Source organism: Physeter macrocephalus, chromosome 14, assembly GCF_002837175.3.
Source record: "Physeter macrocephalus isolate SW-GA chromosome 14, ASM283717v5, whole genome shotgun sequence".
NCBI lineage: Eukaryota > Metazoa > Chordata > Mammalia > Artiodactyla > Physeteridae > Physeter > Physeter macrocephalus.
The window spans coordinates 118,882,651-118,907,140 of NC_041227.1; the positions used below are offsets into that span (position 1 = coordinate 118,882,651).

A 24,490-nucleotide genomic window follows, 5' to 3' on the forward strand; every position below is an offset into this window, starting at 1 on the left:
GGAGTGGCAGGACATATTTAAAGTGATGAAAGGGAAAAACCTCCAACCAAGATTACTCTACCCAGCAAGGATCTCATTCAGATTCAATGGAGAAACTAAAACCTTACAGACAAGCAAAAGCTAAGAGAATCCGGCACCACCAAACCAGCTTTACAACAAATGCTAAAGGAACTTCTCTAGACAGGAAATACAAGAGAAGGAAAAGGCCTACAATAACAAACGCAAAACAATTAAGAAAATGGTAATAGGAACATACATATGGATAATTACCTTAAATGTAAATGGATTAAATGCTCCAACCAAAAGACAGAGACTGGCTGAATGGATACAAAAACAAGACCCGTATACATGCTGTCTACAAAAGACCCACTTCAGACCTATGGACACATGCAGACTGAAAGTGAGGGGACAGAAAAAGATATCCCATGCAAATGGAAATCAAAAGAAAGCTGGAGTAGCAATACTCATATCAGACAAAATAGACTTTAAAATAAAGACTATTATAAGAGACAAAGAAGGACACTACATATCGAAGGATCAATCCAGGAAGAAGATATAACAATTGTAAATATTTACACACCCAACATAGGAGCACCTCAATATATGAGGCAAATGCTAACAGCCATAAAAGGGGAAATTGACAACAATACAATAAACACTACATAATGATCAAGGGATCAATCCAAGAAGACGATATAACAATTCTAAATATTTATGCACCCAAAATAGGAGCACCTCAATACATAAGGCAACTGCTAACAGCTATAAAAGAGGAAATTGACAGTAACACAATAACATTGGGGGACTTTAACATCTCACTTATACCAATGGACAGATCATCCAGACAGAAAATGAATAAGGAAACAGAAGCTTTAAATGACACAACAGAGCAGATAGATTTAATTGATATTTATAGGACATTCCACCCAAAAGTGGCAGAATACACTTTCTTCTCAAGTGCACATGGAACATTCTCCAGGACAGATCACATCTTGGGTCACAAATCAAGCCGCGGTAAATTTAAGAAAATTGAAATCATATCAGGCATCTCAACACTATGAGATTAGAAATCAATTACAGGGTAAAAGAACGAAAAAAACACAAACACATGGAGGCTAAACAATACGTTACTAAATAACCAAGAGATAAGTGAAGAAATTAAAGAGGTAATCAAAAAATACCTAGAGACAAATTACAATGAAAACACAATGATCCAAAACCTATGGGATGCAGCAAAAGCTAAGAGGGAAGTTTATAGCAATACAAACCTACCTCAAGAAACAAGAAAAATCTCAAATAAACAATCTAACCTTACACCTAAAGGAACTAGACACCTAAAGGAACTAGAGAAAGAACAAACAAAACCCAAAGTTAGCAGAAGGAAAGAAATCATAAAGATCAGAGCAGAAATAAATGAAATAGAAACAAAGAAAACAATAGCAAAGGTCAATAAAACTAAAAGCTGGTTCTTTGAGAAGATAAACAAAACTGATAAACCATTTGCCAGACTCGTCAAGAAAAAGAGGGAGAGGACTCAAATCAACAAAATTAGAAATGAAAATGGAGAAGTTACAACGGACACTGTAGAAATACAAAGCATCATAAGAGACTACTACAAGCAATTCTATGACAATAAAATGGACAACCTGGAAGAATAAATATAGATGCTAAAATCCACAACGAAATACTAGCAAACAGAATCCAACAACACATTAAAAGGATCATACACCATGATCAAGTGGGATTTATCCCAGGGATGCAAGGAGTCTTCAATATACACAAACCAATCAATGTGATACACCATATTAACAAATTCAAGGATAAAAACCATATGATCATCTCAATAGATGCAGAAAAAGCTTTTGACAAAATTCAACACCCATTTATGATAAAAACTCTCCAGAAAGTGGGCACAGAGGGAACCTACCTCAACATAATAAAGGCCATATACGACAAACCCACAGCAAACTTCATTCTCAATGGTGAAAAACTGAAGGCATTTCCTCTAACATCAGGAACAAGACAAGGATGTCCACTATCGCCACTATTATTCAACATAATTTAGGAAGTCCTAGCCACAGCAATCAGAGAAGAAAAATAAATAAAAGGAATACAAATTGGATAAGAAGAAGTAAAACTGTCACTGTGTGCAGATGACATGACACTATACAGAGAATCCTAACGATGCCACCAGAAAACTACTAGAGCTAATCAATGAATTTGGTAAAGTTGCAGGATACAAATTAAATGGGCAGAAGACCTAAATAGACATTTCTCCAAAGAAGACATACAGATGGTCAAGAAGCACATCACTAAGTATTAGAGAAATGCAAATCAAAACTACAATGAGGTATCACCTCACACCAGTTAGAATGGGCATCATCAGAAAATCTACAAACAACAAATGCTGGAGAGGGTGTGGAGAAAAAGGAACCCTCTTACACTGTTGGTGGGAATGTAAATTGATACAGCCACTATGTTCAAAAAGACACATGCACCCCAATGTTCATTACAGCACTATTTACAATAGCCAGGTCATGGAAGCAACCTAAATGCCCACTGACAGACGAATGGATAAAGAAAATGTGGTACATATATACAATGGAATATTACTCAGCCATAAAAAGGAACGAAATTGGGTCATGTGTAGAGATGTGGGTGGATCTAGACACTGTCATACAGAGTAAAGTAAGTTAGAAAGAGAAAAACAAATATTGTATATTAACGCATATATCTGGAACCTAGAAAAATGGTCCAGATGGACTGGTTTACAGGGCAGAAATAGACACAGATGTTGAGAAGAAACATATGGACACCAAGGGGGAGAGCGGGGGGTGGGGTGGTGGTGGTGGGATGAATTGGGAGATTGGGATTGACATGTATACAGTGATGTGTATAAAATAGATAACTAATAAGAACCTGCTGTATAAAAAATAAATAAAATTAAAAAAAAAAAAGGAATCCCAATTGAGACAGTTTGTCCACTCAAATTTTAAAACCCAAACAGATAAAGAGATCTTTATGCTTTCAGTCAATACCCTCACTGCCTTGACAGAAATCTGAGATTTTATAAAATACCTCTACTCTTAAAAAGAAAAAAGGGAAGAAGGAGGGGTTGGGGGGAAGGGGGAGAAGCAGGAGGCGGAAAAAGAAGAGGAGGAGAAGGAGATGAAAAGGAGGATGACAGAGGAAGGAGGAGGAGGTAGTTTAACTCTTTAGCAGAGGAAGAGAGGCCAGAGAAGTTTAAACAGCTGTCTGATATCTAAATGCAAATGTCAGATTTCTGTAGTTATTAACTATCTCTATATATACTCAATATGTAGAATTCTACCAAATCACTAAAGTACTGGATCATTTCTGAATTCGAAGGCTGTCATTTATAAGTCCATATAGGAAATGGTAGGGGGTGAGGCCAGACCTATAGATCTTCAGTGTTTTAGTAATTCCTCCCTTCCTTTTCACTCCCAAACCTATTTTGTCTAAGTTCTCACAACCTTTACATACATGGAAAGCTTTGTAAATTTCCTTGAGAATTAATTCAGGAAGAAAGGCAAACGTGGAACATATGTACTCATCATAGGATATTCTCTGACATAAAATTCAAGGCTTTATTGACGACTTGATTCTTAGATCTCTTCAATATCCAGAGAGGCAGTTCAGAATACAGACCCTGGAACCAGACATCCTGATTTCCAAACCCAGTTCTGCCAATTACTAGTTGTACAAACTTAGTGAGTCATTTCCTTTTCCTCTTTTTCTCCAGGTTCCTGGACCAGGAGAACCAAGTTCTAGTCCTAGTTCTGCCTGTGACTTGCTTAGTGACCTTGGGCCACAGTTTCTGCATCTGTAAAGAGAAGGAGCCAGGGGACTGTACTCGATCAGTGGTTCTCAACCAAGGGTGATTTTGCCCCCAGGGGATGTTTGACAATGTCTGGAGATACTTCTGGTTGTCACCACTAGGGGTGAGATGGGGAGTGTTACTTGGCATCTCGTGGGTAGAGGCCAGTGATGCTGCTAAACATCCTCCAATGCAAAGGACAGCCAGCACCCCATGACAATTATCCGGCTCAAAATGTCAGTGGTGTCACAGTTGCAAAACCCTTGGCTCCCCATTTTAATGGTTTTATGTTATGGGCTTTCATGAGAAAAGAACAATACAAGAGTTAACAGCACGGGACTTCCCTGGCGGTCCAGTGGCTAAGACTCTGTGCTCCCAATGTAGGGGGCCCAGGTTTGATCCCTGGTCAGGGAACTAGATCCCACATGCCACATCTAAAGAACCCTCATGCCGAATGAAGATCCGACATGCCGCAACTAAGACCCGGCGCAGCCAAATAAATAAATAGGGAAAAAAAAAAGAGTTAACGGCATGGACTCTGAGGCCAGACTGCCTCAGTTCAAATGTGACTCCACCACTTACTGACACTCAGTTTCCTTCTCCATAAAATGGGGACAATATAGTATCTACCTCATAAGGTTGTTGTGAGGATTAAATAAGTTAATATATGTAAAGCATTTAGAAGGGTTCTGGCCCTATATAGGCATTAGCTAACATCATCATCACCACCTAAACATGGGAATAAAACGGAAAAAAACACCATCCATTTCACTTTAGGAGTCACATGAGTTAGGTTCCTCAGTGGAAAGGTTTTGAAGACTGAACAAATTCAAGCACTGTTCCTCACACGTCAGAAACTCTGCTCTCCCTCCTTCCCTTCTCCCACTCTTCCCTCTCTAATGCTTCCGCAGCTGCTTAAGCACTCAGATGCAAATGTTTTCACCGTCTGGAGGGAATACAAACTACTTGCACCCATTCTATAATGCAGAAAGTAATTGCAGGAGGTAGTTTGTTACACATCAAGAAATTGTTTTTATCTTTTAGTAGAAAAGGACAGGCACGTCTGCCTATGCTCGGTAAGGGGTTGCAATTAAAGCCCTCGGGATCCAGGCCTCACCCTCTTCTCCTCTTGAAACCTCCTGAAAGGAGTGGGTCATATCTGTCCCCCTGCTCCTTTGCTGTGCTGTCAGGGGAGCCGCCACAAGACAGAAACAGCTTGTGATAGTACCTTTTTGTTTGTTTTTTAATTACACAAGTAGAAATATAATATACCAGTTAAACATTCAGAGAAGAGGTACACAGAGTGAAAGAACAAAAATCTCCCTCTATTTCCATCCTAAATTCCCTTTCACAAAAGTAAACAATTTTCTTCAATTTAATGTGAGTCCATATGGACTTCTGTAATGCATTTACTTCAGGTTTTTTAAATTACTAAAACATATCTGTACATTTAGAGATATACCATTTTAAGATTCACTTCACTCTATTCCATAATGAGGATGGGAGGATGCAGCATAGTTTATTTAATCATTTCCTTACTGGTGGACATTTAGGTAAAAACTTAGACTTCAACTTCATAGTGACCCGATTACTGATTTATAAGTAACTCAACTGTAGTTGCCAGCAAATCTAACCCATTGGTGATTCTATAGACAGCTCTGCCTCCCCAAAAGAAAGAAGTCACTCTAAAAGTCTGTTTATAAATAAAAAATGCCAACTGAATTTACATATAATTTGACTCAGATATAAGCACAACTACATTATTTCTATTCAAATGTAAGTAAATTTAACCTGAAAAATGAAAACCAATGGAAAAATTAATTCAAGGTTAAATTTTTCAGTTTATTGAAAGGCACCCATAGTATTTTTAGGGTGTCTGCTTTATCTCTATATCCTGCTCTAGAGATTCTAGAAATCACATGATCATAAGGCCATTTTCTTCTTCTAATTAAAAAAAAAAAGATAAGTTCCCCAACCTGAGTTAGAATTAGTAAATTATTAAATTATTACATTCTTCATATTCAAATATCATCTATAAGTACTCTGTGGAAAAGCAGAAAGGGTAAGTTTTGCATCTCTAACTAGTGAGCAATTGCTTTCTTTTCCTTTCTTAATAAATTACAGGCAGACTTGAACAGATGTCAGGGTGGCATTCAAAACCTAAAATATAGCTGAAAAGCAAGTTATGACTAATACAAGGAAAAAAAGATGAATGTCAGAAAGCTTCTTTTTTTTTTTTTTTTCAAATTTCAGATAAGCTCTTTAGCCTTAGGGTTCCTTTTACAGAGCCCTGGAGTTGGGTAAGATGTCTTAACCACCATGTAAATTGCAATCTCTCCTCATGAGTTGGGGGTGTGAAAATGCATTTTAAGAGTGTCAGTGTTTATGTTAATCTTAGCAAGAACTCCCTCTCTCCCAAATATGGCATGTACAAAACCGTAGTGCCCTTTCTTCCACTGTATTTTATTTGCACTGTTCTTAGCATGTGAAAGATGTCTGCATGTGACTGAAAGGCTCCTTATCTTCTCCGCAGCTCTACTCACAGAGTAACTGCAGTTTCACTTGTGATATCAGAAATGAGTTGCTTTCCTCTAGAATTTCAAAAGAAATCTTAAAAATACAGATTGAAAATGGGCTTAGAGAGGGAGGCACAAAAAGGGGGACCAAAAAGAACAGTGTCAGTTTCAAAGAAAGGGCATACAAAACTCTAACCAGTGGCTTTCCTCCCCACTGGGCAGCCTGCATATCTACAAGGTACAGGTTCACCCAAAGACAGGACAAGGCTTGAGGCCTTTAAGTCTCTACACTCTTTTCCTTTCAGCTCTAATACAGATAACTTCTGCCAAAGCCCCTTTCGTTGGATATATGTGAACCTAGTCCTAAAATTATATTACAATTCTTTAATTCTTTAACAATTATTTCACTGTTCTTTGAAAAAAAATTGTTATTGTTGTTTTCGCTCTGACATTTACAGTTTAGAGGTAACTGCCAGGGATGCCAAAACATGAAGTTTCTTTGTGGAAACTACATTTTCCAACAAAAGAGTTACAATGAGAACTGAGGTAATCAATTATTTATCCAGAGCACTCTGCACAAAACTGCACACAAGGGAATAAGCGTGGTCAATGTCTGAACAGGAGTACATGCATATGCCATCGACACCTAGGTGCACTCAAGGACTGCTGAGTTTATTCACCCATACTTCCAGATGCTGGTTTTTGATGCCCACATTTCTATCCTAGGACCTAAAAGGTACTTCTATATTATCCCACAAAGGATTTAAGGCTATCATTGTAGGCGTTGTAGGATATTCTAACTAAATTGCTGAGGGTATCCACTAAGTACAAGGTTTAGGTCTAGTTTTCCTTGCTAATGCTTTCATGTGCTTTCAAGGAAGAGCTGCCCCATGTGGGTCTGGGTGAGTCCAACTGCTCCAGACAAAGAAAAAGTTAGTTACACTGATTAAAACAAGAACAACAAAAGTTGAAACTGATATCCCCCCAAAGTAATCTCTTTTCATACTTCTACATATGACCTTTCTTCCATTCTCTATAGGGCTGGCTGTATGTGACTTCTTCTTTTCCCTTTTAAGGCCTTCCTTAACTTTAATTCTATAAAAATGTTACAACAAGAACAGGAAGTACTTGAATGTATTTCAAGAGAGAAACTAACATTTTGGAAACTCTAGGACACTTATTTCATGTGTATTACCTCATCTGATCCCTATTTTTTCTGCATAAATGTGTGCCTCTGGTTAGTACTTTAGTCTCTGTATCTCACTGGCAAAATTCTGTATTACCTAAGGTATATTTGCAGTTTTCAAAAGCAACATGAAGTTTTTCAAGCAAAAGGAAAGAACTATATTACTTACAATTATCAGTCTCATAAACACAATGACAGAAGATAATTCTAAATTTATCACTTTGTGAACTTGAAACCTTGATATATAGGCAAAAAGATTCATTTAGTTAAGATTCCTGTTTACAAAGTAGACATAACTCTAGACTCCATGGTAAAAACAATGACTTGGTCTCAAGCCAAAAGTAAAAATGTTCTCTGCTTAAACAAAATAAAATAGTCCCATAACCTACATTAATTATTCTTTTCTAATCCCTATTTTTTTCCGTTTGAATTGATTTAGCCAATCATATCCAGTGTCCAGTGAGCTCTCACAACCATATAGGTTGACGATTTAGTTAACAGAGAATGAGGAAAAAAATTAGCCAATTTTGTTCCCACCCAGCCGGGTAAAAGAACACAGGATATATATAAAAAAGGACACATGTAATGTCATTTTATTTATTTATTTATTTTTAATTAATTAATTTATTTTTGGCTGCGTTGAGTCTTCGTTGCTGCACGCGGGCTCTCTCTAGTTGCGCCGAGTGGGGGCTACTCTTCGTTGCGGTGCGCGGGCTTCTCACTGCGGTGGCTTCTCTTGCTGAGGAGCATGGGCTCTAGGTGTGCGGGCTTCAGTAGTTGTGGCACACGGGCTTGGTTGCTCCGTGGCATGTGGGATCTTCCCGGGCCAGGGATCGAGCCTGTGTCCCCTGCGTTGGCAGGCGGATTCTTAACCACTGCGCCACCAGGGAAGTCCCTCTAATGTCACTTTAAATTAAATGTAGCAATTTGCACTTTTATATACCTTTATCAAAGCCCAATGAGAACTTTAAAATCACACTGTACTTAGAGGGCAATGAAATAGTCTATTATGTAATTCCCCCGAAATTCAAACGAAAAAAGAAGCCTCTGTTGGAAAATAAGGAATGACACGTGCACAGCAAGAGAATTATTTTTCAGCCATTTTACCATAAAAAAGTAGCATAAGGACACTGAGAATCTTCATTTGTAATAAAGAAAAAAATGTCTTTCAGTTCAGCTCAAAAGCCAAGGTACCTTTAGACTTAATGTCTTTTAAATCAAATTGTTAACACAAGCTTCTGGATGGCAAAAAGCCATAAAGAGAAAAAAATTTACTACATTAAAAAAAGAACTCATTTATGCCTAACTAAGTCAGTATGAAAGTATTAGAAAAGTAAATCCATAAAAAAAGGTTCTGGGGATTTCCCTGGTGGTGCAGTGGTTGGGAGTCTGCCTGCCAGTGCAGGGGACATAGGTTCGAGCCCTGGCCCAGGAAGATCCCACATGCCGCAGAGCAGCTGAGCCCATGTGCCACAACTACTGAGCTTGAGCTCTAGAGCCCACAAGCCACAACCACGGAGCCCACGTGCCACATCTACTGAAGCCCGTGCACCTGGAGCCTGTGCTCCACAATAAGAGAAGCCAATGCAATAAGAAGCCCACGCACTGCAACTAGAGAAAGCCGAAGCGCAGCAACGAAGACCCAATGCAGCCATAAATAAATAAATAAATAAAATATAGTAATTCTTTGTTCGCCTAAAACAAGTTAATGGTTAATGTTGCAATTAAATAAAAGATTTATTAAAAAAAAAAAGGTTCTGGGTAGTAGTACTCACCAACAAAACTGAAATTCAAGGTCCTTGGTCAAAAAGCACATTAACAACAACAAAAAGCATACTATATAATTCAACTAATTTCAATATGGATTGCAAAAACAGATTAAAGTCACTCAGAAATTCCAAATCTGTTTTGATTTAATTTCAAGCTCTTCAACAGCTGGCAGAGTCACAAACTGACTGAAATGAGTTTACTCTTTTACGTGTTATCACCTCAACCTTAGACAGAGGCCCTAATGAGCAGGGTTTGGATAATGCACAAACAGGAAACTAGTATCTGAATAACTGAATCCTCAAAAGTTTCTAAACCGTGAGAAAATACTTATACTATAATTAAAAGATATAACTTATAGAAGCAGTAATTTTTCTACTCGTTGGCTGAAGAGTATACATGCTCAAAGAAACAATCATTAGACTCTTTCTATATGGGGCTCAGGTTTGAAAACTAGTAAAAATGTTCCACAAGAATAACTTACAACATTTGGAATCACCCTTTAATCTCTGCTTATACCCCAAGTATACTTAAACAATATTTCCATGTCTTTACTTAAAAGTTTTATGGATTTATTGTGCCTCAAAATACACATTACCAAGATAGTGAACTACCATATTTTAAACTATTTTCCAAATTAAAATTCTGTTTTTTATGGACTTGGCCTTTGTATCTTTCAGATAAAAAAGTATGCTATTGCCATTTCAAGGTGTATAAAACTCAGGTGATGAGGGTCTCTGTCATTTTCTCTTAATCCAAATCCAAACTCGACCTTTAGCCAGTGAACAGGTGTGTGCTGTGCCTGTAATTTATCAGAGTGAGCGACCAGGCAGAAAAGCTACCAACAATAGGAGGTTGATAGAACCAAGCACTTAGTGCCTGGAAAGCAGTTCTTATCCCCACCATGATGAATATACTTTTATCTCCCAGTAGCAATTTAAAGATAAAGAATGATGGAGGTGAAGGGAGTCATATATTTGTATTCCTTCAGTTTTTCTGGATACTGTTTTTAATACTAATAGTCTTCCAGAAGCTGTTACGTTATAAATTCCTTTCTCAGATATTCTGTTGCTCACATTCCAATCCAACCTATGATATGGATATGAAAACAGTCAGGACAGCATTTCCACCAGGGCAAATAAAGCCATTTCACACACACAGATAAATTAAATAAACCTTCAAGAAAAAAGTGATAAATGACTAGTGCATTTCTGTGTATGCAACATGGAAATTCCAATGTCTATCCTGCATCTGTCCTTTTGCACAAATTTAAAACATGTCAAGTATCCATTTACTAGGTATGAAGATGCACCAACTGGGTAATACGACAGTACAATAAAAAGAAACAACAGCCAATATTAGAACAATGCCCACAGTCTAATTGGTAATGACTAGTCAGCAGGGTAAATCTGACCTCTAGTGAATCTTTACAGTCAGATGAAATCTCTAAATATGCCCTATTAAAAAATTCATAAATATATAAATAAAATGAAATTTCTAAATATGTCCTATAGAAAAACATACTTGAATACATAAAATCTAGCAACCACAAATATTTCTATGATTTCCCCATAAAATTAAAATGTAATTTAAAAAATCCTAATACTTCAAAGATTTTTTTTAACTTTTTTTTTTTTAAGTTAAAAATACTTTGTCAGATCTGAAAAATAATTTCAAAACATTACTGAAGAGAGACTTTATCACATCCATTTTTTAAAAAAGCAATACAAGATTTTATCAAATTTTCCTTTTCAAACTCACCCATCTGCTCCACAATCTCTGGAGGAAATACCCGGGAAGCAAACGCTCGTCGAAAAATATCTGAGAATTCCTTGTCCAGACCTCCTATCCCCATTTTTTCAAAGTTCCAGTCAGGATTGATAATAGACTGGCGATTTTCCTTGGTTTTAGCTTTGCCTATGTCAAACAAAGATAATCAAATGTGAGACAAGAACTTCATCGCTAAATGTAAAAAGATAGAACTCCCTGGGTATCCTCAGTGAATAAAGAAAAGCTACCCTTATACAAAGATGAACAACATGCTCTTAGCTGATTTCTAAGAAGGATGAGTTTTGCTATATTCACTACTTTGTCTGGTCCCCATTTAGGGTCAGTAAAACACTTTCAAAATGACTAGCTAAACTCATGCTATAGTCAATTCATGGAATCTGGTCTTATTAACCTCTAATCCTAACCAAGTTAACTAACTTGGTTGATTAGAAGAAACATCATGTGCATGTCTGATGAAGAAAACACTAGTTGCCAGAAATGCAACTGAAATCTAGCAGTCCCTCAAGGCTCCTAGAGCAAGATTTTAAAATACATATATTTATCTAGACTAAGTATATAATTGGGAATATAACCCCTCAGTCTGAAAAGATGCACTAAGTTTGATGCCTTATTTTTGCTTTTTCTTCATTTGCACACAAAAGTCTAAAATCATCCTAAAGTCTTTCATGATTTCAAAATTCATGTTTTCAAATTCTTTCGCAAATGAAAATTATCTAACTTAAATGTCATAGTGCCCCCTAAAGTAACTCAAGAGAACCACATTAACTATCTCAAACACAAAGAATAAAAGTGCCTTAGTACATTCCACTAGAAACAAAAAAACGAAAGTAAGATTATAGTTTTTTTTTAATTAGGGAATAAAAGGTCACATTGGAAAAAGTTTACCCTAGATGCTATTTGTATGGTTAGAGTTTTGTGAACTTAAACTTTTCCTTTATGAAGCTATCAAAAATATTTTTCTTACAATCTACTGCCCTCTTGTGGTCAAATTTACTGCATGTTAAATCACTACACAATTTTACTTTCCAATGGAAAAAAACTATCAATCACAACTTTGCATGAATTACTTAGAAATATCCACATTGTATGAAAGTCATGTGACTCTCTTGGGATAATATACCTTAACAAAATGTGTACAGAATATGATATACAAAGAAATCACTCCAGAAATGTATTGGATCAATAATAGGAGATTATGATATATCCTACATCCATGAAACAATACATATAGTCATTAAAAATTATATTGTAGAAGTGTATTTATTAAGATGCTTGAAATATGTTAAGCAAAAAAGAACAAATTATAAAACAGTATGAAAATATAATCAAATTTAAAATTTTAGAGTGTTATTTTTGAGTATCCATATTTCATGAGCTAAATATTTTATTTTATAATTATGAAAAAACAATAAGGGAGGAATGATAATTTATGGATCAAGAGAAAGGCCACATATTCGAAGTTAAATGACTTTGGATAGAATGGTGTGCAACCATTGAAAACCCTCTACCTTGTACTGGGTTGGACATAACATAGTTAAGTCAACCAAAAATAAGAATTACTATACAATTAACAGCATCATTATTCTGGTGAGTAACTATTTTTAGAGCTCAATCTGCATTATTTTAATATAATAAAAGTAGGGCTAATGTACAAGAGTAGGACTGAACTATGAATCTGTTGTTAAGACGCTCTTTACCTGCACATTCATCATTTAACTCAATCAGTAACGGATGTGATGCTAGTATCACATTTAACACACAACCAGCTGAGGGACATCCTACAAGATAAGTGACCAGCTCTCAAGGTCGTGAAAGACAATGAAAGTCTGAGGAACTGTCAGAGACTGGAGAAGACTATGGAAACTAACCCACTAAATGCAATGTGGAATCCCGAGTTAAATCCTGGAACAGAAAAAGGACATAATGAAAAAACTGGTGAAATCCAGGGGCTTCCCTGGTGGTGCAGATGTTGAGAATCTGCCTGACAATGCAGGGGGCACGGGTTCAAGCCCCAGTCTGGGAAGATCCCACATGCCGTGGAGCAACTAGGCCCGTGAGCCACAACTACTGAGCCTGTGCGTCTGGAGCTTGTGCTCTGCAACAAGAGAGGCCACGGCAGTGAGAGGCCCGCGCACCACGATGAAGAGTGGCCCCCACTCACTGCAACTAGAGAAAGCCTTCGCACAGAAACGAAGACCCAACACAGCCAAAAATAAATAAATAAATAAATACATAGCGTTCCCTTAAAAAAAAACAACAACAAAACTGGTGAAATCCAAATAAAGTCTGTAGTTTAGTTAGTAGCAATGGAACCACGTTAATTTAGTTTTGGTAGCTGTACTATGGTTATTTAAGATCTAACATCAGGGGCTTCCCTGGTGGCTCAGTGGTTGAGAATCCGCCTGCCAATGCAGGGAACACGGGTTCGATCCCTGGTCTGGGAAGATCCCACATGCTGCGGAGCAACTAAGCCCGTGTGCCACAACTACTGAGTCTGCGCTCTAGAGTCCGTGAGCCACAACTACTGAGCCCACGTGCTGCAACTACTGAAGTCCACGTGCCTAGAGCCCGTGCTCCATAACAAGAGAAGTCACCGCAATGAGAAGCCCACTCACTGCAATGAAGAGTAGCCCCTGCTCGCCACAACTAGAGAAAGCCTGCGCGCAGCAACGAAGACCCAACGCAGCCAAAAATAAATAAAATAAAATAAAAAATAAAATAAAAAAAAAGATCTAACATCAGAGGAAGCTGGTGAAGGGTATACAGGAACTTTCTGAACTATTTTTTATGGAACCTCTGTAAGCCTGAACTTAATATTAAAAGTTTAACAATTAATTTTATCTGTATCTTTTCCCTTATTTTTAATGTAGTTACTAGGAAATTAAAAATGACATACATGGCTCACATTACATTTCTATTGGACAACACTGACCTAGTGAAGGTTTTAAATTCTTTTCTACATCATCACATTTGACAGATATGAAACACTCCATGATTTTGTGATAAGCCTTCTCAAGGGAGTTGTCCCTATTCTCCTTCGCCGCTTAAAAATCACTGTAGTTGAGTCACACCTTGTAACAGAGATAGTCCCACTTTACTCAGAATCTTCTAAAAACTGTCAATCTTACCAATAAGATTGAGTGATGAATTTTCTGCTTTTTCAAATGCAACTTGACTGTTTCCAACAACCAGTCCTACTTCAATCTGTATAGAAAGACAGTAATTAGTAGTTAGTCTAATAGCAGACTTCTGGACTTCTCAAAGCAAGGCAGAAAACAAAGGGGAAATGAGGTCTCTCTGAGCAAAGTAAATCTTCCAAACTATCAGCTAAGTTACATTTACTTCTGTCATAACTACCTTCTATTATTCCTATTTTATTTCAACACATACATTTTTGATAACACCTGTCTTATTATTTATTTACAATAAATATCACTTGCATTCAACCAGAATTGCAAGTATATATACAAATTTTAAATTACTATTAGATCTGCAAATAAGTATATTTTACACTATAATTTTAATAAATACGCTGACTAGAAAAGCAATTTTTCCCTCTACTATCTTAAAAGAAAGAGCACATAATATAAAAGAAATCACTGAGGGAGAGAACGGCTAGGAAAATTATATTAATTTGCATAATGCACATCATAAAGATTATTAAAAGTAAAACATACCTTTTGTCTTTTTCCTGTCGCAGTCTCTCCCTTCAGGATGCTAGGATCCATGGCTTCAATGTCTTTTACCAGTAAGCCAAAAAGCTTTTCATTGAAGCTAAACACAAGCTATGTAGAAAAGTAAGGGGAGAAAAATCACTTCATGATTCAATGGCTTGATTCTCACATCATCATCAATGTTTTCCAAATGCAGGCAAGCAGCTTTCTTTTGTATATCTCCATGAGCAAACTACCCACATAACCAATGAGAGGTAACCACTGGTTACCATAACCAACTAACATTTATTGAGTACCTGTTGTGTGCCAAACAAACATTACAGGACGTTCTGTAATTAATACTCACAAAGTCTCTTGCGAACAGAAAGTATTCCTCAGTTTTACTAGGAAGGAAGCTGAGATCCAGAGAGGGGCTAAACAATGGGACCTAGAGTCACAGTAAACGACAGTGCCAGGATGCAAGCCTGGGTGCGTGACTCTAATGCTTTTCTACAACCAATACAAAGTGCCTGCCATTCGAGTGCAGAGACAGCTTCTGAATGGTCATTCATTCACCAAATATTTACTGAGTACCTTCTACAAGCTAGGCCCTCTTCTAGGTACTGGGGTATAACAAAATATAATAAACAAAGCTGACTGTCAATCCTGCCACTACTAATTACTACGAATGAGAATAAACACTAAGAAAAGTGATCTGAAGTAAGATATTTATTTCTTCTCTGTATTATGGAGGATTTTGTTTCATGGGTTTATAGACATCTGCATGTTACTGGGTTTTAAATTATTACAAATACCAAAGCATTTTCTACTAAAATACAAAAGCTAAAGGAGAAGGTAAAAACAATGAAGTTTAGTCAGGCAATTTGAGCACAACTATCAGTCAGAAAGTGTAGGAACCCAGAAGGACTATGGTAAAGCCCCCAAAGCAACGGACAGGTAAGTCAACAAAGTATCAGCTAATCTCTGCCATCCTGGGGAGCCTTCTCAATCCATCTAATCCAAAGTAGCAGCCCAGTGGCTCTCTAGTGCATCATCCCACATTACTGACATCAAAGTACTAAACAGTACGTGGCATTTCTTATTTTCTGTCCTTCCCAACTAGAAAGTAAGCTCTCTGAGGGTAGGAATTCTGTTTATTTTGTTCACTGCAGATCCACAGGGATACTAAAACAGTAATGTATTGAACACATACTAGGTGTTCAATAAGCATTTAATTAATTAATTGATCAACTGACTAACAGGTTCTTGTCTCAGCTACACCCCTGGCTGAGAAGGTCATGGACCTTTGCTGGATCTAAATAAAATTCGTCATTTGCAAAATGAGGTTAGACAAGATAACCTCTGAGGTTCATTCCAATTCTAGTACTTTTAAAAACAATAACAAATGCTCTACATCCTTTTCCTGTCTACCAGGAAGCGAGTTTGCACTTGTGAAAGTTTGATATTATGATGTATGGGTTATCCAAATCCTTAGAGTCTCATTTCTCCAGATAATGACACTCCATTCACCCACACAGGTCCTTCCTTCTACCACTTCTCTCATTCCCCATCTTACAGACCTTCCCACGTGAGAGACGCAGAGACAGTCTATGTAACTCACTACAGGTCAGAATTCTATAAGCTGGGATTCTCAAACTTTTTGGTCTCAGGATCCCTTTATGTATAAGCCTAAACATTTTTGAGGACCCCCAAAATTTTGTTTATATGGATTATATCTCTTGATAATCACTGTATTAGAAATTAGAACAAGAAACATTTTTCAAAAAATAATTAAGTACATTATGTGTTAGTAACATATTTTTAATTTGTTAAAAAAATCCCTCCATTTTCCAAAATAAAAAAATATAAATGGGAAGAGTGGCACTGTGACATTTTCGCAAATCTCTTTAATTTCTTGCTTAATGGAAGACTGCTGGACACTCGTGTCTGCTTCAGCAGTCAGTGTGCTATGCTATGCCCATCACACAGTCTACAGGACTCCACTGTAGACTTGTGAGAGAATAAAAGGAAAAGGGCACATAATGTCTTGATATTATTATGAAAATAGTTTTGACTTCGCAAACCCCTTGAAAGGGCCTCAGGGACCCCCACAGGTCTCTGGACCACAGTTTGAGAACAGCTGCTATGGAGCTATGGTAGGAGGAAGGAATTAGGAATGATTAAGAAAAGTCAGAGAGAACGAGACAAATGTAATGGTAAGGTCAAAAGAGCAATGATTATTTATGTGTACAAACAGCAATTTATGAACTCATACATTTTTAAACTAAAATTTTAAAAGAACAGAATTTCTTCCTAGGAGGTTAAACAATATGATATTAACTGAAGTCCAAAAAAAGGGAGCAATGTAAATATCATTTTCAAGAAAAGAAAATCTGGGTTTCAAAAGCTCCATGAAAAAAACTAAATATATATATATACACACATATACATACACACACACACACACACACACAATTTTCTTAAGATTCTTAAAGAAGTTCATACCCAAAAAAGTTAAGAATTACTTTTCTACAGAAATATACCAGTAAAAGAGAAAGACATCCAGAGACAAATGTTCCACAATAAGAAGAAATTGGAGACATGTATGTCTATAGTATTTCCAAATTTACAGAAAGAAAAGCTGCTGTTATTATATATGACACTGTAACCTAAAAGCTACTTTAGAATTTTTCTGAACAGACTGCTAGAGGTTCAGCAAACATATTTATTTCCCTCACTTTTTATCACTCATCTTAGATATAGCTGTTCACATGCAAAGCTCCTCTCAGTTTTTAAAAACAGAATTAATTTTCCACAACTGCAGAGATTAGAATGTCTAGAAATGAAAGAAAATTTTAAAACTACCTGTTGTCCCACTGAGAATGCCTGGTTGTTGAACTGCTGAATAAATTCTGCAGCCATCTTGTCAGTATCATAAGGGTTAGAGTCGATACTTTTTTTCTGCAGGAAATCAATCTCCATGGTCATTGTGCCAATACATTGTTTGGCTTTGTCAAATGTATATAAGGACACTAGAGAAAAAAAGAAGCATTTTTTAAATCACAGAGACACCAAATACTTGCTGTGCTTCAAGTAACTAAAAGTTTCATATAAATGAATTATAACAGAACTTGACCAAAAGGGGATTTTACATGGCCTTCATTGGAGGGACACATAGGCACAGATTTTTAAAAATAATAATAACCACTAGAGATGTTCTTCCCTCTGACTTAATTAGAACATACTGAACAGCACTCTCCTATACTTTTACCCGTCGCCCGACTCTTCTAGGGAAATCACAGCCCTCCCTACACAGCCTCTGCATCTTCCTCCTTCTCATTAAACAGAGGACTAAATGACAGTGGGAAGTCCCAGTGGAGTGGGCATAACATACTGTTTCCAAACAAGATTTTTGTTTGACACAAGAAAGAGCTAAGGTGAAAGGTGTGTGGGCTCTTTTGTCCTAACAAATTAGAATGTAGAACACACACACACACACACAAAAACCTTGAGGAAAAAAAAAAGCTTACTAGAGAGATTTCCTCCAGAGAAACACAGAGTGTGACATTTCTTTCTTTCTTTTTTTTTTTTGTGGTACGCAGGCCTCTCCCTGCTGTGGCCTCTCCCGTTGCAGAGCACAGGCTCCGGACGCGCAGGCTCAGTGGCCATGGCCCACGGGCCCAGCCGCTCCGCAGCACGCGGGATCCTCCCGGACCGGGGCACGAACCCGCGTCCCCTGCATCGGCAGGCGGACTCTCAACCACTGCGCCACCAGGGAAGCCCACATTTCTTTTTTTAATACTACAGAAATATTTACTGAGCACCTAAGATATGCAGGGGAACTACAGTAAGTTCTACATGTATAACAGGACAAAGGCCAGGTTTTTAGCTCTTCTTTGTATTAACAGCACCCAACAGTGTCTGTAGGATGCTTAATATAGTCATGAACTGTTTAAATGAAACAACAGCAGCAAAATACCTATCGTGTCCATGCTAATAAACAAAGGAGGTAAGACAAAGGGACTTTGGAGTCTGTGTGTTTCAATAGAGTCTGTTAGTAACTAGAAGACTCTCTGTTCCTTGATTTGTCGGTAAAATAAGACTGCCCAGATAAATCTTTATGGTCCTTTCATACTCAATTTCTGTTCTAAACTTATCTCTTATGGTCTAGCCACTTGAAGAATGTACAAGGATTTTCTGTAAATCCTCTGAATGAAATTGCTTGAGTAATCATATTTTTATATTTTGGTTTGCCATAATAAAGGGGACACACATATTTTAAAGATAAACATTTCAAAAGCAAAATAACAAAGAAAGCCAGGGTGAGGGTTGCGAAATTCACTGAAGATTGAAGAATAAGTTCAAATCTCAGCTGAAAGTTTCAGAATACTCTCTGACCTCCACTTCTGGGTGTTTTGTTCTTTAACATTTCCTAGAAAGTACAGGTTACATTCTGAGTAACTTTCATAAGCAAGAGAGCTTAGTTGTTTCCCAAATAATGAAGATATTTATGGGATGAAATATTAATGTGAAAAGGAATAAGTTGATTCAGCAATTCCATTTCCAGGTGTCTGTCCCAGAAAGACTCTTGAACATTTGCCTAAAAAGAGATTTATAGGGAGGTTCATTGCAGCATTATTTCTAATAGTCAAACACTTAAAAAACGCTGATCAGTAGGGAAATGCTTAATAAAATGTGGCATATTCATAATGTGGAAAATGTATAGCAATTAAAATTAAAACTTGATGTATATTTAATAAAGATAGATGGTCCATTAAAATATAATACTGAGTGAAAAAAGTACACTTCAGAAAGATGTGCACAATATAATACCATTTTGTGCATTAAAGACTCCAAAACAATTCCATGTCATAATGCATATATATGTATGCATATATATACATATATGCATCTACACATGTGTAAATATACATGTGTGCATCATCCTTATATCAAGAACTTTGAATAAGTGTATTAACATATCATCATCACTGACTATAGTTTTCAAATGCATTTTAATTTAAGGTCAACGTTCCTAAACAGAAAAGACCAAGCTGTTATAATTTCAAATGCTAGAACAGTACCATGGACAGTTTCATAGGCAGCACCATGGCCAGCACCATCATCAGCCCCAAAGGGACAGATGCCCCGAAGGTTTCAACCAGAAGCAAAGCGTCAGAAGGTTGAGAATGTTGTCTTATTTTATGATTAAGAGCATTTTAATGTCGAAGACTAATAAAAAATATTTTTATAAACACAAAATTATAGCCAACGCTTTGAATAAACAGACATTACAACGACAGGTAATGGTCAAAAGCGTGTTAATTGAACATCAGTCTGCAGTACTTAAAATATGGCATTTCCAGATGGAAAGAAGACTAAATGATTCTTCTAAGAACATTCTGAGGACTAAATTCATTGACTTGACTAAAAAAATGTCTCCTTGCAGACAGAACTCCTGTTCAGAATCTTTGAATTAGCACTCCCCTTCATACCAAACTTCCTACCCTTTCTTTGCCTACATCTCTACTTACACTGAACCAGCTTTCTATCTTTATGCTACATCATGACATCACTCAGGGCCCCCAATCCTTCCTTGCCTCATGCTTACTCCACCTTAGTCGCACCTGAACACTTAGTTTTATAATTTTGCCCATTAGGTCTGTTTGAGTTGCCTTTTAAAGAACTGACTTTACATTCAAGATAAGCATTTCTGGTAGCAGGAGAATGCTTTAAACGCAATTCAGGCCACAAAACACATTTCTCATTTCATCTTGAATTTTCACTTCTTCACAACAGAATTTATCTGCATTAAAAGTTAAATTTACACACACTCTACCCTATATTTAGAAAAGTAAGTTTAAGGAAATTAGAAACCTAAGCTACATACACACCCATTTTCTCATTAGATTTAACAAGTGTTCATTTTTATTTCTGCCACTGTCCACAAATAGGGAACCCTGACTTCAGGCACTGACCTACTTCCCTTTGGCGCCAAACTCCTCCACTGTCTCAGCTTCACACTATGCTTCAGGTGAGGAGGTGATAGTTAAGGGAATCACTTATGTCAGTGTTTCCAAAAATGTGGCTGATAAGAGCTACTTAAGGGTGATTGTTAAAAACACAGATTCATGAGTCAGACTTCCCAAGGGAGGGGCCTGGGAATCTTTTTCTTTTTTAAAAAACAAACTCCCCAGGTGTTTCTTTGAGGTAAGTTTAGAAAGCACTAATTATGCAACTACCAGCTACCTATATCTAAAGTAATTTCCTTTATTTTCACCCCAAGTCAAAAAATTTTCTCTCTCATCAAACTTCCACCACAAAGAAAAGGCCAAGTAAAGATAATCCCAATATTTAAGTTCCCTCTAACTCAGGAAAAAAAAAAAGTATAAGTTGCCATGTTCCTAAATGAGGAACAGGATATTCTCTCCTTCCACTTTACCAACTTCTCTTCTCAGGCATCTCGACTACAGACAGACTAACCTCGTAATGTGTTCCAAGCAACTGCTTTAAGTATTTGTTTTCTTTCAGCCAGTTTAAAGTTAATATATCTTTGAATATCTTCAAAAGCACTGGATCTAGAGGATCTGAAAGAGAATCTGAACATTCCCACACATCCTCCTAAAACCCCGTGGAAACAAAAAGGAGAACAAATAATGCTACATACGTCCACATCTCAGCATTACTTGGAGACAGAGAATACCATGAAACTCAAATTACTTGAAAGTAGAGAAATATGTAACAAAATTAGACAGAGCTCCCATTGCGGAAAAAAAGGAGAAGGGAGAGCACTACACAGAGAACATATAGACAAAATCACCCCTCGAAAGAGAAAGACCAACACCAAAAGCCAAAACACTACACACAGGTTTGGGACTTGGTAGTCCATGACTCCAGGTACAGGGAAAGGACCTGAAAGTAAGTAGGACTGGAAGTGGCAGCATCAAAGAATCACTGGAAAGAATCAGATAAATAGAGAAGGGATGGTGCCCTTTGAGATGTGGCAATGAAGGGAAGAAGGCAGTAAGAGAGGAAAATTAAGGATCATGCAGAAACCAAAAAGAAATAAGCTATGCCAACCAATCTCTCTACCTCCCCCTCCACCTCACCATTATTACTTATTAAAGAAACTGCACTTCTCTACACTAACAGAAAAGAATGCTCTTGCACTAATAATTTTGTCTACAAATCATGTGAAACAGAAAAAAATAACTCCACGATGTTACTGTAAAGAAAATATAACAAATAACAAAATATTGCAGCATTTCAGCTGATGAAGCATCTTCCCTAAAAAGATCAACTATGAAATAGAAAATATATGTAACATTTTAAACTAAATTAAGTATCCTCAAACAAGTATTCAGACATATAACAAAACACCTAAAATCAGAAGATTAAAAACTAAGACCAGAAATAGACAAATAAAAGAAATGCAATGACAGTTTACCAAACACAGGAAAGAAATTGAGGAAAAAGACAAACTACTCAGAAGTGAATAATAAATTACACAGTGCCCATGGGAGAACAGATTCAAATTAATATTAATAAGAGGCAGTGAATAAAGACAAGAAAACAACCAAGGTAGTAAGAGGCAGTGAATAAAGACAGGAAAACAACCAAGGTAGTAAAAATAAGGCAAAGAAAGAATTTGCAAAAAACAGAGAGAAAGTAGTTGAAATGGAAGACAGGCCGATAAGGCCTAAAATACATTTATAATTGGAGCTCCTTAGAAGAAAATCAAAACAATTGGGCCAGAACTAATAATTAAAACCATAATCTAAGAAAATTTTCTGGAAATAGAGAAAATTTAAATCTACATATTGAAACAAAGCATTGTATACCTGGGTTGTTGACCCAAAATGACCAATTCCAAGAAATATCCTAATTAAGGATATTAGAATTTAAAGACAGAAAAATCCTCAGCATTCCCAGGCAGAAAAATCAAATTCCTTATAAAGATAAGAAACTTAGACTGGCATCAGCCTTCTCAAGAGTTTCATACAAAGCAAAGCAATGCAATGCACTATTCTCAAGAAATTCAAGGGAAGAAAACAAGCCAAGAATTTTATATCCAGCCAAGCTGTCCTTAAGATATCAAAGGTATAAAAAAATTAGTTTGAATATTCAAGAACTTAGGAAACACTGTACACATTTATACTTCCTGGAGGAATCTACTCAATTTATCCAACTAAGTAGAAACTGGGAAAAGGACTGATCATGATCATTTAAGAGATTTAATTGTAGAGTTAAGGCTAAAACAAGTGTGGGGTCGTATGTGGAAGAACAGCATGTAAATACCATGCTCTTATAACATAGACAGAAATCAACTAGCATGGTGACTATAATTAGTGATACTGTATTGCATATTTCAATGTTGCTAAAAGAGTAGATCTTACAAGTTCTCAACACAAGAAAAAAAAAGCCGTAACTATGTAAGGTTACAGATGTTAACTAGACTTCTTGTGGTGAACATTTCATAATGTATACAAAATATCAAATCATTATGTTGTATACATGGACTAATATAATGTTATATGTCAATTATATTTCAATTTTTAAAAATTTGCTTCTTACAATAAAAAAAAAAAGACTTAAAAACTTGAAAAAAAAAGAGAACAATTAACAAAATGGGAGGAGAAAGGGCAAGGCAGAATATTACAGTTAACTGTTGTATAGGTAATAGATGAGAGTCAAAGGATATCATTTAGAACGGACAGGACAGTTTTTTGAAAAGGTTAAGTAAGGAAAAAAAAGAGGAAGTACTAGGGCACTATGAGAGGTATAAATGCAGAAGTAATCACTAAAACAAAAATGTAAACATTCCTAAATACAAAAATAAATTTTAAAAAATAGCAAAGAAGTTGGTTCAAGATGGCGGAGTAGAAGAACATGCTCTCACTCCCCCTTCCGAGAACACCGGAATCACAACTAACTGCTGAACAATCATTGACAGGAAGACACTGGAACTCACCAAAAAAGATACCCCACATGCAAAGACAAAGGAGAAGCCGCAATGAGATGGGAGGAGGCGTGCTATCACAATAAAATCAAATCCCATAACTGCTTGGTGGGTGACTCACGAACTGGAGAACACTTATACCACAGAAGTCCAGCCACTGGAGTGAAGGTTCTGAGCCACAAAACAGGCTTCCCAACCTGGGGGTTTGGCAACAGGAGGAGGAATTCCTAGAGAATCAGACTTTGAAGTCTAGTGGGATTTGATTGCAGGACTTCGACAAGACTAGGGGAAACAGAGACTCCACTCTTGGAGGGCACACACAAACTAGTGTGCACCTCAGGACCCAGGTGAAGGAGCAGTGACCCCATAGGAGACAGAACCAGACCTACCTCCTAGTGTTGGAGGGCCTCCTGCAGAAGCGGAGGGCAGGTGTGGCTCACCAAGAGACAATGACACTGGCAGCAGAAGTTCTGGGAAGTACTCCTTGGCGTGAGCCCTCCCAGAGTCGACCATTAGCCCCACCAAAGAGCCCGGGTAGGTTCCAGTCTTGGGTCGCCTCAGACCAAACAATCAACTAGGAGGGAACCCAGCCCCACCCATCAGCAGACAAGCGGATTAAAGTTTTACTGAGCTCTGCACACCAGAGCAACACCCAGCTCTACCCACCACCAGTCCCTCCCATCAGGAAACTTCCACAAGCCTCTCAGATAGCCTCATCCACCAGAGGGCAGACAGCAGAAGCAAGAACTACAATCCTGCAGCCTGTGGAACAAAAACCAC

At 37.1% G+C, this 24,490-nt stretch overlaps 1 protein-coding gene across 2 annotated transcripts in view; it reads right to left on the bottom strand.

Moving 5' to 3' along the window:
• Window positions 1-24,490, bottom strand: part of NSF (N-ethylmaleimide sensitive factor, vesicle fusing ATPase) — a 132,161-nt gene that overhangs the window by 96,063 nt on the left and 11,608 nt on the right. For both annotated transcript variants that reach the window (XM_028498343.2, XM_028498345.1), the window contains exons 4-7: window positions 17,617-17,783; window positions 14,776-14,883; window positions 14,227-14,302; window positions 11,069-11,224 (exon numbers count right to left, since the gene is read on the bottom strand). In XM_028498343.2, coding sequence (XP_028354144.1) covers window positions 11,069-11,224; window positions 14,227-14,302; window positions 14,776-14,883; window positions 17,617-17,783 — 507 coding nt within the window. The remainder of the gene's footprint in view (window positions 1-11,068; window positions 11,225-14,226; window positions 14,303-14,775; window positions 14,884-17,616; window positions 17,784-24,490) is intronic.